This window comes from Gallus gallus, chromosome 25, assembly GCF_016699485.2.
Source record: "Gallus gallus isolate bGalGal1 chromosome 25, bGalGal1.mat.broiler.GRCg7b, whole genome shotgun sequence".
NCBI lineage: Eukaryota > Metazoa > Chordata > Aves > Galliformes > Phasianidae > Gallus > Gallus gallus.
In genome coordinates, this window is record NC_052556.1 from 2,092,676 (window position 1) to 2,106,915 (window position 14,240).

Consider the following 14,240-nt stretch of genomic DNA (forward strand, 5'->3'; position numbering starts at 1 on the left):
GCCCGGAGGCCGAAGGAGTCCAACTTCATTTATTCCTTAAATTAAAAACCAAAGGCGGTTTCGCATACGGCACAGCAACGCGGGGGGGGGGGGGGGGGGGGGGGGGGGGGGGCAGAAGAGGAGCGAGGCGGCAGCGGGGGGGGGTACAGCCACTCTCACCCTACGGCGACCCCAAGAGGGGCAGAGAGCCGCGGCCGGACCCCCCCCCCGCCGGGCACAGGTGAAGGCACGAACCCCCCCCCCAGGAGCAGCAGGAATGAAACCCCCCAACCCACAGCCAGGAGATGGTGAAAGCACAACTCACAGGCCCCCCCCCCCCCCCCCCCCCCCCCCCATAATGCTGCCAGGGGGCTCCAACCCACGGGTGGCAGCAGAAGGGGGTGAGGGGCACACAGGGAACGGCTCAGTGCCCCCCAGGAGGGGGGAGCTGCTCATAGAACACGGAGCAAAGGGGGCCGGGGGGGTGGGGGGGGGGGGTGATGCTGCCCCATGGCAGAACACAATGAAGGGGAACATGGAAAGGAGGCACCACGGCTGCCCGGCACAGCGTATCCCCCCCCACCCTTCAGAGTGGGCTCAGCCCCGCACCACCAAGGAGAGGGGGCAGGGAATAAGGGGGAGGGGTTCCCCATACAGCCCCCCATGAACAAAGCCACCCCCCCGGGGTCCCACTGCAAAGGGAAGGAACACAAAGACCCCCCCCAGGGCTGCATCGGCTCCTGAGCGTGGCAGGAATGGACAGCAGTGGGAACTCCGCGCCCCCACAGCAGCACCGGGGGGGGGGGGAAGGAGACTGTGGGTAACAGAAGGAACGGGCAGCGGCCATTTCAACCCCTGCCCCAACACCAGGGGGGAGAATCCCACCCAGCAGGGCTGGAAGGGAAGGCAGCGACCCCCCCTCCATCCACAGAGGGAATGGGGATGTGGGGGGGCAGCAGAGCAGCAGACGATCCGGCGCTCCCAAGCTGGGACGTGGCAGCGGCCAGCAGAGCTGATGCAGACAACGCAGGGATGGTGGTGGTGGTGGTGGTGGTAGGGGGGGTAAAGGGGGGGGCTGGGGGGGCATCCAATGAAAGTGCAAACCTTGGCTTTCCTCGTGGTGAGGGCAGCGGAGCCACCTACGGCGCTCGGAAGGCGTTGGTGGCGGCTCCTGCAGCAGCGTTGGCCGCCGCTGTGCGCACGGCTTGGTTGGAAAAGACCCCGGCAGCAAATTCCTCCTGGGCCTTCTGGAAGCTGGCGCCCGTCCGACGGTACAGAGAGTGGATCTGGAAGAGAGCAGACAGCTTTAACGCCCGGCTGCCAGCAATGAACCCAGCCCAACCCCCCCCATCCCCCCTGCCCACCCCTGGGCTCACCCCGGAGCTCTCCCCGTGCTCCCCCCTCTCCCTACACCCACCCCCCTCTCCCCACGCTCACCCTTTTCAGCATTATAATACCCAGCACTGCCTGTGCTGTGAAGAGCAAAGACACCAGGATCATCATCACTGCCACGGCTTTGTTCGTCCTCAGCGCTATCAGACTCAGAATCCAACCGCTGCAAAACCAAAGCAAAGCAAACCAAAGGAGAGGTGGGTGCTGTGGGCTCAGCCCTTCCCCACCCCCCCTTTTCTTTCCATCTCCCCCCCCCGCCCCCCAGGCTGCTCCTCCATCCCAGGGCTCAGCACAGAGCATACCTGAAGCCCCAGTTTGGGATCCCAATTGCCTGCAGGACGTACACCACGTTCTGGGCAAAGAAGATGAAGAAGAAGACAAAGAAGTTGAATGAGCTGTCGCTCCTGGAGGGGGGGGGGGAAAGAGAGAAACAACATCAGGCACAGCTCTGAAACCCTCCTCAAAGCCAGGGCAGCACACAGCCCTGGACGTGCAGCCGTGAGCAGAGGAAGAGGAGGACCCCCAGGGCAGGGATACCCTTTGGGGAAGGGTCTCACCCCCCCATGGAGCCTGATTTCCCCAGCAATGAGCCCCAAAGCGAACAGCCATCCCAACCCCACAGCCCTGCCTGTCCGTGAGCTCACAGAATGGCTCAGGTTGGAAGGGAACTCCAGGATCGTGAAGCTCCAACCCCCCACTGCAGGCAGGGCTGCCAACCTCCACCTTTAATCGCAGCCCAGGCTGCCCAGGGCTCCATCCAACCCGGCCTTGAACACCTCCAGGGATGGACGGGGCATCCACAGCCTCTCTGGGCAGCTGTTCAGCACCTCACTGCTCTCATAGCAAAGAACTCCACCCTGACATCCAACCTCAGTCTCCCCTCCTTCACCTTCAAACCATCTCCCCCTGTCCTGCTGTCATCTCCCCTTCCCAAGTGGGGATCTGTTATCTCCCCTCCCATTTATAGGCTCCCTTCAGGTCCTGGAAGGCTACAGTGAGTTCCCCCCACAGCTCCAAGCAGACGCACCTGAACGCTTTGTACATGGGCCGGTACCAGCAGACGAAGGAGCAGGGCGTGTAGAGCAGAGCCCAGAGGATGGAGAGGCCAAAGCCAGAACCTGAGGAGGGATCCACACAGAACCAGGCCAGCGAGGAGAGGAAGTTCAGGAGGAGACCAATGGTGCTGGCTGGGAGAGAAGAGCTCGGTTGGGTGATCCAAGCAAGGCTTACAATCATAGAATCATTCACTCACACAATGGCCTGGGTTGAAAAGGACCACAATGGTCACCAGTTCCAACCCTCTGCTGTGTGTAGGGTCGCCAAGCACCAGCCCAGGCTGCCCAGAGAACCCATAGGGCGCCACAGGGACCCAAAGGGAGCCATAGGGACCCATCAACATAGAGCCATAGGATGGCCTGGGTTGAAAAGGACCACAGTGGTCATCCCCTTCCAACCCCCTGCTGTGTGTAGGGTCACCAACCAGCAGCCCAGGCTGCCCAGAGAACCCATAGGGCGCCATGGGGACCTGCAGGGTGCTGTTAGGACCTGTAGGGCACCGTTAGGACCAATAGAATCACTGACTCATAGGATGGTCTGGGTTGAAAAGGACCACAATGACTATCAGTTCCAACCCCCTGCTGTGTGTAGGGTCACCAACCAGCAGCCCAGGCTGCCCAGAGCCACATCCAGCCTGGCCTGGAATGCCTGCAGGGATGGGGCATCCAGCCTTCTCTTCTCCAAGCTAAACGAGCCCGGTTCCCTCCACCCTTCCTCACAGGAGAGCTGCTCCAGCCCTGTGACCACCTTAACGGACCTCCACGTCCTTCCTGTGCTGGGACCCCCAGCTCTGAACGCAGCACTGCAGAGGGGGCCTCCCAACAGCCGAGCAGAGGGGCCCAATCCCCTCCCTCTCCCCGCTGCCCCCTCCCCATCTCACGCAGCCCAGCACACCGTTGGCCCTCGGGGCTGCAGGCGCACACTGCTGCCTCACGTGCAGCTCCTCACCCCCCAGGACCCCCAGGTCCTTCCCCGCAGGGCTGCTCTCCAGGAGATCTTCCCCAGCCCCTCTCAACACCTGGGGCCGCCCCGACCCCACTGCAGCACTTTGAACTCAGCGTTATTGAACTTCATTAGAGGACCCCCCCCCCCAGCGCACGGACTGACCCATCCAGAGGTAATACATCGCCGTGACCGTCTTCTGGAAGTCGGCGGGGATCTCCACGGGGATGTCCTGATAGAAGCACGGCTTCACCGGGCAGAAGGACGGCAGGGGGGGCCAATTGTTGGCTCGGGCTGCGAAGTGAAGGCGGTGAGAAGGAGGGAAAGGGGCAGAAAGGGAAGGGGGGGGAAGGGGGGCGCACAGCGGTGCCCGCGGCCGCTCACCGGCGCTGCCCCCCAGGGCCGCGTTCTGCAGCTCCCGTTCCCTCCGGTCCAACTCCTCCGCCTTCCGGTTCAGCTCCTCCTGCCGCTTCAGCAGCTCGGCCGTGGCAGCCGCAGCCGAGGCCTACGGGAGGGGTACGGGGCTCGGTTTCCTTCCCCCCCCCATCCCCGTCCCCACCCGCGCCCGCCGGTCCCGTACCTGCGTCCCGTAGGAGCCGTAGTTCCGCGGCTCGGTCGGACTCGGCCTCCTCGGGGGCTGCGCGGTTCCCGGCGGCGGCGCAGCCTCGGGCGGAGCGCGGTACGGCGGCGGCGGCTGCGGAGGGAGCGGGAAGGGAGAGGTGAACGGACCGGGGAGCACCGGGCGGACCGAGAAGCGGCCCCGGAGGACCCCCCGCTCCTCACCGCGCCGCTCTCGAAGGGGTTATAGGCGTCCAGCGCCGCGCTGTCGGGGCCGGGCCGGTGCTGCACCACGGCGGGGTCCTGCAAGAGACGCGGCCGGAGCTCACACCGGGAGCTCACAGCGGGCCGGGCCCGGAGCCGCGGGGCAGAGCAGGCCGCGCACCTGGAAGGGGTTATCCGGGAGCACCGCGGGGCCGCCGTGTTGGGCCATGGCCGCACCGGGACCGGGAGCGGAGCCGCCGCCGAGACCGCCGCGCCTCACCGCCCCGCGCCGCCGATTGGCCGCCGCCCCCACGACGTCACCGGCGCCGCTCGGGGCTCCCGAGAGCCGCACCGCGGGGCGCCCTGCGCATGCGCGGGGCCGGGCCGAGAGCGGAGAGCAGGTGATGCGATCACGTGGTCGGAGTCACGTGGAGGCGCGCACGCTCCCCCCCCCCTTTCCGGTCTCGCTGCCGTTTCCTCCGCGCGCGGCCCGCTGGGAGCGCGTCCCCATGGCAACGCCGTCTCCATGGCAACGGCGCGCCGGGGCCTGCACGGCAACCGCCAGCGGGACCCGGCGGCATCACGAGCCCCCCGTGGCCCCCTCCGGGACGCCAGGCCGACATAGCAAGGGCCGGGCCGAGCACAGAGCCGCTCCCTCCTGCGGGTATCCGAGCTCAGGTGGACGCCGCGATCCGAGCGAGGTGGGCCCGGCGGCGCTCCCTCCTCCCGCACTGCAACCCCGGGCGGACCGCAGCCCCGGGGGGGTACGGAGGAGCAGCGGTGGGCCCCGAAGGATGCAAAAGGAGCGAGGAGGAATGGGTGGAGCGCCATCTGCGTGGGCAACCGGACCCGGAGTCTCCTGCAGCAGCAGCACAGCTCAGCCTGCAGCTGCCTCCATCCCCTCGGGACAGCAGAGCCCCACAGGGCCACAGACCCCACCCTCCAGCCGCCCCCCTCGGGGCTGCCTTCAGGATTGGGACGCTGCAGTGCCTTTTGCGTTCTGCTTTTTACATTGGGATAAGACTGCAGCTGTGACTGCTCCCTGTGACTTCCATTGGGACTCGGGCAGGGTTGGGTACACCCGGCAGGACCTCGGAGCCGTGGTACTGCAGTGCTCTCATGCTGAGCTCGTGAAGATCATACACGCATGAAGAGGAGCTGCAGTCACCCCCTGCCTCCCTCCACACCCTCACACCGAGCCAAGGCTGCCTTTTATCCCTCTGTGTGATGACAGCCAGGACAGAGGCAGACGGTGCACCAGCGTAGCAATACAGCCCTGCAGAGCAGACTGGGCCTGTCTGCCCCCAGGGAGCCCTGCTGCCCCTCCACGCACAACCCTGAAGGTTTCTTCACTTCATATTTATTTTCCCACAAAGACTGTACAAAATCCTTATAAAACTCTGGTGTGAGGATGGGCTATGACAGCGATCCAAAAAAATAAGGCCCATGCAGTCCCACCAGTTTCATAACTTACACGGAAACAGAGAAGCTACAGAGAGCTGCAAGGCCTGGGTTCTGTACACGGAGGGGCGCAGGGTTGAGCAGGAGACAAAGCAACACGTGAACAAAGGTATTTACAGTATGGACATGCAGACCCCCCCTCGCCCCCTGGCAACGTTGGCAGCAGGAGGTGGGGCCTGCGGTGCTCAGAGGCTAATATAGAATATGGGCTATTTACAGTATCTCACATATTAACAGCTTTACAAACATGTCCAGGGAGATTCGTATGTATCAAAAAAAAAAAAAAAAGAAAGAAAAAAAGAAAGAAAAAAAAAAACAAAAAATAAGCACCAAATGTCTGAATAGAAATCGCACAGGCCTCCACGGGGGCTAAAATCTGAGGGCAGGATGGCACCTGTGGCGTCACCGGCTGATGTCTCTGCTAGAGTCCCACATCTTTGTGCTCGGCTCCATCTCCAGCACGTCAAAGAATGGGTGCTTGAGGGCTTCGGCCAGGCTGATGCGCTTGGACGGCTCGTACTCCAGCATGCTCTCAATGAGGTCGAAAAGGCGGTGGTGGTCCTCAGCCTCGGAGGTCAGGTAGCGCTGGGGAGAGAGAGGAGGGGGAGGTCAGGGCAAGGATGCTGCTCCCCGTGCTGCTCACAGTGCACTCTGCGGGGCTGAAAGCTAAGCTGGGGGAGGGGAGGTCTGCTCAGCCCTTCCCCGATCCTAAGCTCCACCTCCAGGCCACCTGCGAAGCGGGGACCCCTTGAGTTGCACCCTTCCCCCCCTTTCTTTCCTTCCCAGGCACTTCCTGAAGTCTCCTTGCCCTCCTCCTCATCCACTTCAGGTTAAGCTCAGGCTGCTGCAGTCTTCCTAGTTTTATGTGTGGGACAGCCAAGGCTCCTTCAGGAGGACACTGGTCCGAGCCTTTCAGTGGCCTAACCTTGCCCACAGGAACCATCTTCAGAACTGGGGCTGGCACTGTAAAGCTCTGCAATGAGAAAAGGATGAAGCAACCGGGTGCTCCCACCCACCCCACCTTACCCGCAGCGGCTTGCAGTTGTCCCTAACGTAACGGCCAGCAGAGGTGTTCTCATCCCAGTCCAAACGGCCATGGTAGAAATACTTCTGCTTCCTGTCAGAAGGAGAGGTGGGAACGAATTGCAGGTGCCACCCGAGCACCCAACCCTGGCAGAGCAGCGCCAGGGCTGGCAAAGGTGACTCGGGACGCTGCAGCAGCACAGACAGCTGACTCAACAGGCAGCTGCAGAGCTCGATGCCTTGAAGGGAAGCACTAAGTATGATGTAGGAAAGAGCCAGGAAGCCCGCAGAGCCCAGCAGGCCTCGCTCACCTGGTCTTCCGGATCATCCGAGAAGGAATTGGCCCCAAGATCCTCTCCATCATGGCCAGGTGCTCCCGGTTGTCGTGTGTCTGAGGGAGATAAACGTGAAGGAAAAGCATGGAACACATTCCAGTCATTCTGCCGCCAGCCCTGGAGGATTCCCAGCTCAGGAGCCCTTGCTGGCCAACGCTTCGGTCATCTCTACAGCACTGCAGCCATATGGAGGGGACTCCCATCGGTCCCAGAGGCTGCGGGCTGCGCTGGGAAGCAGCCAACGTCCTCTTTCACCACTTGTGAGGAAGCCACACAGCACACAGTTCTCACCTGGAACAGGGTGAAACCCACATAATACTCAAAGATGATGCAGCCGATGCTCCAGACATCACAGGGCTGGCTCCAGCCAAGCTCTAAAAACAAAAAACAATGGTTTGTAAAGAAGAGATGCAGTCATGACCCAAGACTCCAAATCCCCCCTCCCCTTCCTCTCTCTCTCTCTCTCTCTGCCTTCCAAGAGCCAACAAGCCATCAGAAAACCAATTCCCATTTCAGCCACTCTCCTGATACACCGGTGGACACGCACTGCCCAGCTGACAGCAGTGCCAAACACACAGTTCCAAGCTGCTGTCTGCCCCCCACCTTGAAAATAGGGCTGCAGAGCATGCGAGTGAAGCAACTCTGATCTCCCAGGGTAAACTACTGAACTCCCAAGGTAGGCTACTGAATGATATGGAGGCCAACGCTTCTTAACCCAGCTATGGCAACGCTCAGACCACGCAGTACCCACCCAGAATGACCTCAGGGGCCCGGTAGTGCCTGGTAGACACAATTGTGCTGTGATGCTCGTGGTCAAACGTGGCACTGCCAAAATCCACCACTCTGATGGCCGTGCTCTTCACACTGCGCTCATCCCGCTTCTGTGTGAGGGAGAAGGACGTTGGTTACTCAGGAGCTTCGAGATGAAGACTGAGCTCCCTCCTTACACAGCCAACCCTTCCCACACAGTCCTCCCATCAGCCAGCACACCTCCCAGGGCCACATCCAACCCCTCCCACCTGCTAAGGGCAGGGAAACCAAGGAGCCAAGCCCTGACCTCTGAAGCGAGGCAGACCGTTACCTTTTCCAGGTTATAGGTGAGCTCATAGTCAGAGTTGACAAAGAGGATGTTCTCAGGTTTGAGGTCAGTGTGAGTGAGTTTGTTGTCATGCAGAACTGAGGAAGCAAACAGAGTCAGAGCTGAGAAACAGAAGCAAAGCACGGCTGCTAACATCAGTTTGTTTTGCTCCAACTGGCACCGGTTTGGCTCACAGTTGGGGCTGGGTGTGAACAGTCAGGGTCATCCAGGCCAAAATGCTTCAAAAGAAGCATAAAGATTGATCGTATTGATCACCAGAATGCACGCAGCAGGGGAATGCCAAAGTGCCCTCAGTCACTGCCAGCCCACACACATCAAAAACATCAGGAAAAGGAGAAGGGTTGGTTCATTCCAAGCACACATCTACCACCAAAGGGGCAGGAAGGCTCAGCCTCAGAGCTGGCAGAGCAGCATCACAGCCCAAACTGCGCTGCTCTGGACCCCCAAATGCAGAGCTGGCACTGAGGATGGGAACTGTGTGGCTCTGCAGCACAGCTGAGGACCAACGGAGAGAGGAGCAGTGAGCACTTACATTTCACAGCCTGGCACACCTGGAAGGCCATGTGCCGCACTTGGTGGATGGGGTAAGGCAGATAGTTGTTGTCCTTCAGGAAATCAAAAGTGCTGAGCCCCAGCAGTTCAAAGGAGATGCACATGTGGCCGTGGTAGTCAAACCAGTCAAACATCCTGACACAGAGACTGGGGAGAAAGGCTCTGCTGCAGGGAGGATCCGCACGCAGCACTCAGCTCTGTGGCGCAGCTTTCCTTCTCCTTGCTGCGTTTCTATCCCACAGAACCCAACCCAATGTGCCTCCAAGAACCAGAAACTGAGCTACAAAAGGACTCAGCACCTCTCACCCACCCGGCAGCTGGGCTGAGTCAATGCCTTCCCTCTGCACTGCTATCACCAGTGCACTCACTTCTTGTTCTCAGGATCCTTCTCGTTGATTTTCTCCAGCACGTTGATCTCCAGCCGGGCGGCCTCCTTGTACTTCTCCACATTTTTAATGATTTTGAGAGCAACACGAACACCACCCCTGGCAAAAAACAGGAAGAAACTTCACGTCACCGCTCCTGAGATGGCTCAGTGCTCCACAAAGAGGCTTTCTGAAGCAGCCCCCTCCTGCAAGGATGCGTGCAGCGCAGCTTTCTGCCCTTGCTCAAGCCAGAAGGAAGCAGCTCCTCAAGGGCCGAGGAACAAAGCAGAGCCCCTTCCCTCTCCAGGAAGAGCTGAGGTTCCCCTGCAGCACACGGGTGACCCACGAGGAGATATGCGGGGACCCCACAGCCCCACTGCCACCCCCAGCCCCGCGTACCTCCGGTGATCCATGCACTGCACCACTCTGCCGAACGTGCCTTCCCCTAAAGTGCTGAGAATCTCATCTGGGAGGGAGGAAAAAGAAGAGAAAAGGGCATGAGAGGGTGAGCAGGACCTGGATGAGGCGCGTACACGAGGCAGAAGAGAATGCATTGCAAAACCTAACCTGCACACAGCTTGAGAGACCGGAGCAGCGGAAGGCTGACACCGGCTGCACGAGGCAGCTGCCCTAAGTTCCCTGCCACTTCAATAACAATACAAAATATAAACGTAGCTTTAACAAAAACAACAAAAAGGGGAAGGAAAAGGAGAGGGTTTCTCTTTAATAAACAATGGAAAGAAAAATGGAACAGAAAGATAAGACAGATCTGCGACTGCGATGGGAGCTTAACTAGAGAGCTAAATTATGTTACGATTTGGCTGTACATCTTTCTTGTAGCCAGTCGCCGACGCGATAGATCAGATGCCCCTCGTCGTCGTCCTCCACACTCTTGGCCCTTCTGCTGCTCTGTCGACTCCGCTGCTGGCCCAGGCAGACAGGGAATTCATCATTCACCATTCAATCAGATTTTCAAACCAGCGCAGCAGCCAGCGTCACGCATTGGGTGGTTTGGAAATTCACATTGAGGAGGGGTTGCAGGAGGAGATTCCCAGCCAATTCATACGGCACAGAGGAATATATAACGATAGGGATATTGCAAGGGAACATGTCAAGATACAACACACTAAGCTCAGAAAAGAAAATGAAAAAAACAAACAAACAAAAAAACCAAAAAAAAAAACCAAAAAAAAACAGTTTTTGCTTTTCCTCGTAGCAAAAAGAAAAACAAAAAAGAAAATAATAAAAAAAAAATTAAAAGAAAAGAAAAGAAAAAAAAAGAACCTACAAACAGCCCCACCCGAACCAGTGTGAGAGCAAGGAGGGCCAGCGGAGGGGCTGCTCTCACTCCTATGGGGGGCTCAGAGTGGAACAACGCTGCCATTGGGGTCCGGGATCAATGGTGACAGAGCGGCCACGCGTGGCTCTGCAGCTCAGTGAGCACAGGGGGGGCATCACCGCAGCCCCACATCGGTCACTGAGGAAAGGAGGCAGGAGGTGGGACGTCCTGCCCTGCACAGACACTCCCAACCCCTTCCGACCTCCCCCGCCGCTCCCCCTCCACCCCCGGTGCTCAAAAAGAGATGGATTCAGAGGTTTTTGGAAGCAATTCTCGGTACAAAAGATCCATCTGAAACCAGAATTGGAGAGTAACTGCCTGGGGGCAGATGTGACACTCCTTCCTAGGCCCTCCCTTAAAAGAAGCTGATCCTGGAAAGGCTGACTTCCGAGAGAGAAGCAAAGGCCCAAAGGGGAACAGGGACAGCCTGGGATGAGGCAGATAAGAGGTCTACACCAGAGAAGAGAAAACTCCTGCTTCCAGCTCAGCTAAGTATCCCCAGACTTGGGAACAGCCAGACAGCAGCCTGGGGACCTGGATGCAGCCCATAACCCCAGCCCTGGACCTATGGTGTGAATGGACCAAACGACACCGAGAGCTCCAGCGCAGAGCAGAGAACACGTCTGGACTCTGACAAAAGCAGGAGGTGAACAGCAGAACAGACAAGAAGAGAAAGCCGGGGATGCTACCAGGAAGAGCCTGAGCTGGTCGCTGCCTCCGCCTGAGCTGAGCGGACCACAAGCTGCATCCTCTCGTGTGCCATCCCACATGCACTGGGCCCACCCAAAAGGAGCCTGCCCTGACACCGGGGCCTAGCTCAGAGATGGAGCTGCTGCCACAAGGCCCAAGGCAGGGACTAGCAGGGAACTGCTGCACACAGCCTGAGCTCTGCGGGACCGGGAACAGCCAAATGTCTGCTGCACAAACCTCACGCGAAGGCTGCTTGGCCGGGGTTCCTACACAGCCCCTTAATGAGCACCAGCAAACAAAAGCAGCGCTCTGAAGGGATAAAGGAGCCAGGGCTGGACTGCAGCACCGCCCCAGGGGGCCGTGCCAGCCCTGCCAGGCACTCCTATCCTTGCACTGAGGCAGCACTTGAGCTGACACAGCGCATCTGAGTCGCATCAGGACGGTGGCCGAGCCCTGCACCAAACCTAAGCATTCCTCGAACCAAATCCAAGAGCGAGGTAGAAAGTGAGTTTTTCTACTTACCCCAACTCTCCACCTGCGAGAGAAAGGTTACAGGGGAGGCCCAGCATGGCACGATACTCACCGATGAGGAGCGACTAAAGGACCGGCTGCGCCGCCGCCTCCGCCTGTGCTTACGCCGGCTGCTTTTGCAGCTCCGGTAGCTGCCGTCGCGGTCCCGGGAGCGCCGGTACTCGTAGGAATGCCGGTACTCGGGGTCGTAGTAGGGCTCTCCTCGCTCACGGCTGTAATCGTTGCGCCGGTAGCTGTCACAGTAACGGCGGTCGTAGGCCCTCCTGTCTGCTGAGTGGTCGTCGTAGCTGGAGAGGGGAAGCAAAGCAGGGGGAATCACGCTGGTGCCATCATAGAACGGGTCGGGTTGGAAGGGAACTCAAGGATTGCGAAGCTCCAGTGCCCACACCGAAGGCAGAGCTGCCAGCTGACATGTGTAATACTAGCCCAGGCTGCCCAGGGCTCCATCCAACCTGGCCTTGAACGCCTCCAGGGATGGACGGGGCATCCCGTTGTGGTGACGCACTGAACAGGTTGCCCAAGGAAGCTGTGGATGCCCCACCCCTGCAGGCATTCAAGGCCAGGTTGGATGTGCCTCTGGGCAGCCTGGGCTGCTGGTTGGCGACCCTGCACATAGCAGGGGGTTGGAACTGATGGTCATTGTGGTCCTTTTCAACCCAGGCCATTCTATGATTCTATGGGTCCTTATGGCGCCCTACGGGTCCTTATGGCAGCCTGGGCTGGTGGTTGGTGACCCTGCACACAGCAGGGAGGGTTGAAAGGAGATGATCATTGTGGTCCTTTTCAACCCAGGCCATTCTATGAGTCAATGATTCTATGGGTCCTAATGGTGCCCTACAGGTCCTAACAGCACCCTACAAGTCCTTATAGCACCCTATGGGGTTCTCTGGGCAGTCTGGACTGCTGGTTGGCGACCCTGTACGCAGCAGGGGGGTTGAAACGAGATGAGCACTGTGGTCCTTTTCAACCCAGGCCATTCTACGAGTCAACGCTTCTCCTCCCAGCCATAAACATAGCAGGGCAGAGAGCTCCCAAAAGCGGGCTGAGCTGCCCCCAACCCAAGCTGGGGATCCCTGCAGGCTGCCCCCCCCCTCACCCACCTCCTGGAGCGGACGTGGTAGCTGCCCTCACGGCGGTGCCTCCGTTCACGTTCACTGCTGCTGGATCTCGACCGCCGCCTCTTGTGTTTGCGGCTCCTGTAACGCTCATGGAAGCTGCCCCGGCTGCTGCGCTCCGACGAGCGGTACCTTCTGGAGTGAGGCATCTGCAGGGACAACACGGCGTCAGGAGCGGGGACGTGCAAGAGGAAAACCAGCAGAGCAAAGAGGGGGAGGCTACAGTTTGGGTCTGGGCAGGGGGTAAAAAGTGCCACGGAATCCCTGAGCTTCGTGTGTGAGGATCTGCGAGGGCCCACATAGGCCACGACTGCCAGCCTGCCGTCTCCCTCTGCAGCTCCCAGCCGTGCTCTTTAACATTCACAGCTCCAGAAAGCATTGAGGCTCGCAGCGCTTCCACCTTCCCCACACCGAAGCACCGGGAGCTCGGGATGCTACCGACGCTCGACCCGAAGTCCCCGCAGCAGAGCAGCACTCACTGATGGCTGCTAAACAAACGGCTCCGCATCCCTGCCAAGCAACCACCTGCACTCCTCCCTCCGAGCACAGACATCCCGCTGGATCCGAGGGCCACAAACACCCTCTGCACACACAGAGGCGTTCAGGAAGCCTTACGGACCTCACCTCAGAGGGCAGCGCTCAGCCCTGCACTACAGGAGGGACGGTGGGGCCGAAAGCAACGCGAACCCCCCGGGAAGCGCCCGCACCGCACTGCATCCCGAGGGGCAGCGCCTCCCCCCCCAACACACAGCGCTCCGACGTTCCCAACGCGTTTATCGCTTCCCGACCCGCGGAGCTCATCGCCATCCCCGCACCGGAGCGCCGCTGAGTTCGGAGCCTTTAATTAAAGGCAGCCCTACGGCCGTCCGAGCGCTCAGCGGGGCGTTCCGCAGCTCCGGAACCGGTTTGGGGACGGCAGCGCTGAGCCGTCGGGCGGGGCCCACACCGGACGCGGCCCCGCGGCGTTCCGGAGCGCTGAGAGCGGCCACGAAGCGAAGGCCGGGACGGACCGCGGGACCGAAGGGGGGTGGGGGGAACGCCGCTGCCCCCGCGCTGCGCCGCGGCCTCCTCGGGCGATCCGGGCCCGCCCCGGAAGCGCTCGGTTCTCCGTCCCGCGGCCTCGGCCTCAACTCGGAGCCTCCGCCGGACGGAGCGCGGCGCGGCCCGGGGATCCCCGCCGACCCCCACGGAAGAGGCGGCCGCGGCCCGGCCCAACCCCGCCCCGCCGCGCCCCGATCCGCACCGTCCTCGCAGCCAGCCCGGTGCGCTTGTCCCACAGGAAGTCCGTGATGGCGGCCGTGGGCCCCCGGGGATCCCGGGCCCCGCTCCGGCTCCTCAGGCTCCGCCGCTCGCCCCGACAGCCGCCGCGCCCCAACCCCGCCGCGGTCGATCCGGGTCTCGGCAGGCCGCGCACGCACGCACGCAGCACGCACGCAGCACGCACGCAGCACGCACGACGCACGCCCGTCCGCGTGACGTCACACAGCGGCGGCGGCGGGCGGGGCCGTGGGCCGGGATGTGGGCGGGGCGTCGCGTCGGCCACGCCCACCAGCGCCCCGCCCGCGCCGCCCCGCCCCGCCCCGCCCGCCGCGGGGTCCC

General features: G+C 60.9%; 2 protein-coding genes across 6 annotated transcripts; both read right to left on the minus strand.

Moving 5' to 3' along the window:
- Positions 1–15: 15 nt before the first annotated feature.
- SCAMP3 (secretory carrier membrane protein 3) lies at positions 16–4,425 on the minus strand. The gene is made up of 10 exons (XM_015298651.4): positions 4,313–4,425; positions 4,153–4,230; positions 3,950–4,063; positions 3,754–3,874; positions 3,535–3,663; positions 2,399–2,558; positions 1,674–1,775; positions 1,417–1,534; positions 1,084–1,265; positions 16–991 (listed from the first exon to the last, which is right to left on the minus strand). Exons 1-9 carry the CDS (start codon positions 4,358–4,360, stop codon positions 1,119–1,121), a joined length of 1,017 nt encoding a protein of 338 aa, XP_015154137.1. The 5' UTR covers positions 4,361–4,425; the 3' UTR covers positions 16–991; positions 1,084–1,118.
- Positions 4,426–5,475: 1,050 nt separating this feature from the next.
- On the minus strand, positions 5,476–14,086 carry CLK2 (CDC like kinase 2). Of its 5 annotated transcripts, XM_040652326.1 has the most exons (14): positions 13,885–14,081; positions 12,627–12,790; positions 11,579–11,813; positions 9,794–9,890; positions 9,366–9,432; positions 8,970–9,086; positions 8,582–8,748; positions 8,032–8,126; positions 7,702–7,831; positions 7,242–7,324; positions 6,927–7,006; positions 6,619–6,709; positions 5,987–6,177; positions 5,476–5,829 (listed from the first exon to the last, which is right to left on the minus strand). In XM_040652326.1, the coding sequence occupies exons 2-13, from the start codon at positions 12,788–12,790 to the stop codon at positions 5,995–5,997; spliced, it is 1,509 nt and encodes a 502-aa protein (XP_040508260.1). In that variant the 5' UTR covers positions 13,885–14,081; the 3' UTR covers positions 5,476–5,829; positions 5,987–5,994. The 5 variants fall into 5 exon arrangements, with proteins under 5 accessions (XP_040508260.1, NP_001026497.1, XP_015154097.1 ...); NM_001031326.2 differs by having other exon boundaries at positions 5,476–6,177; positions 9,794–9,887; positions 13,885–14,086; XM_015298611.3 differs by having other exon boundaries at positions 5,476–6,177.
- Between the last annotated feature and the right edge of the window lie 154 nt (positions 14,087–14,240).

Excerpts from the sequence above, each read along its gene's own strand:
- CLK2 (XM_040652326.1), bottom strand. The coding sequence starts at position 12,790 with ATGCCTCACTCCAGAAGGTACCGCTCGTCGGAGCGCAGCAGCCGGGGC. Across the intron at positions 8,749-8,969 it reads AAGGATCCTGAGAACAAGAA|TCTCTGTGTCAGGATGTTTG; the intron begins GTGAGTGCACTG and ends CTTTCTCCCCAG. Across the intron at positions 6,178-6,618 it reads ACAACTGCAAGCCGCTGCGG|CGCTACCTGACCTCCGAGGC; the intron begins GTAAGGTGGGGT and ends CTCTCTCCCCAG.
- SCAMP3 (XM_015298651.4), bottom strand. The coding sequence starts at position 4,360 with ATGGCCCAACACGGCGGCCCCGCGGTGCTCCCGGATAACCCCTTCCAG. Across the intron at positions 4,231-4,312 it reads TCCCGGATAACCCCTTCCAG|GACCCCGCCGTGGTGCAGCA; the intron begins GTGCGCGGCCTG and ends CGTCTCTTGCAG. Across the intron at positions 1,535-1,673 it reads ATCCCAAACTGGGGCTTCAG|CGGTTGGATTCTGAGTCTGA; the intron begins GTATGCTCTGTG and ends TTGGTTTTGCAG.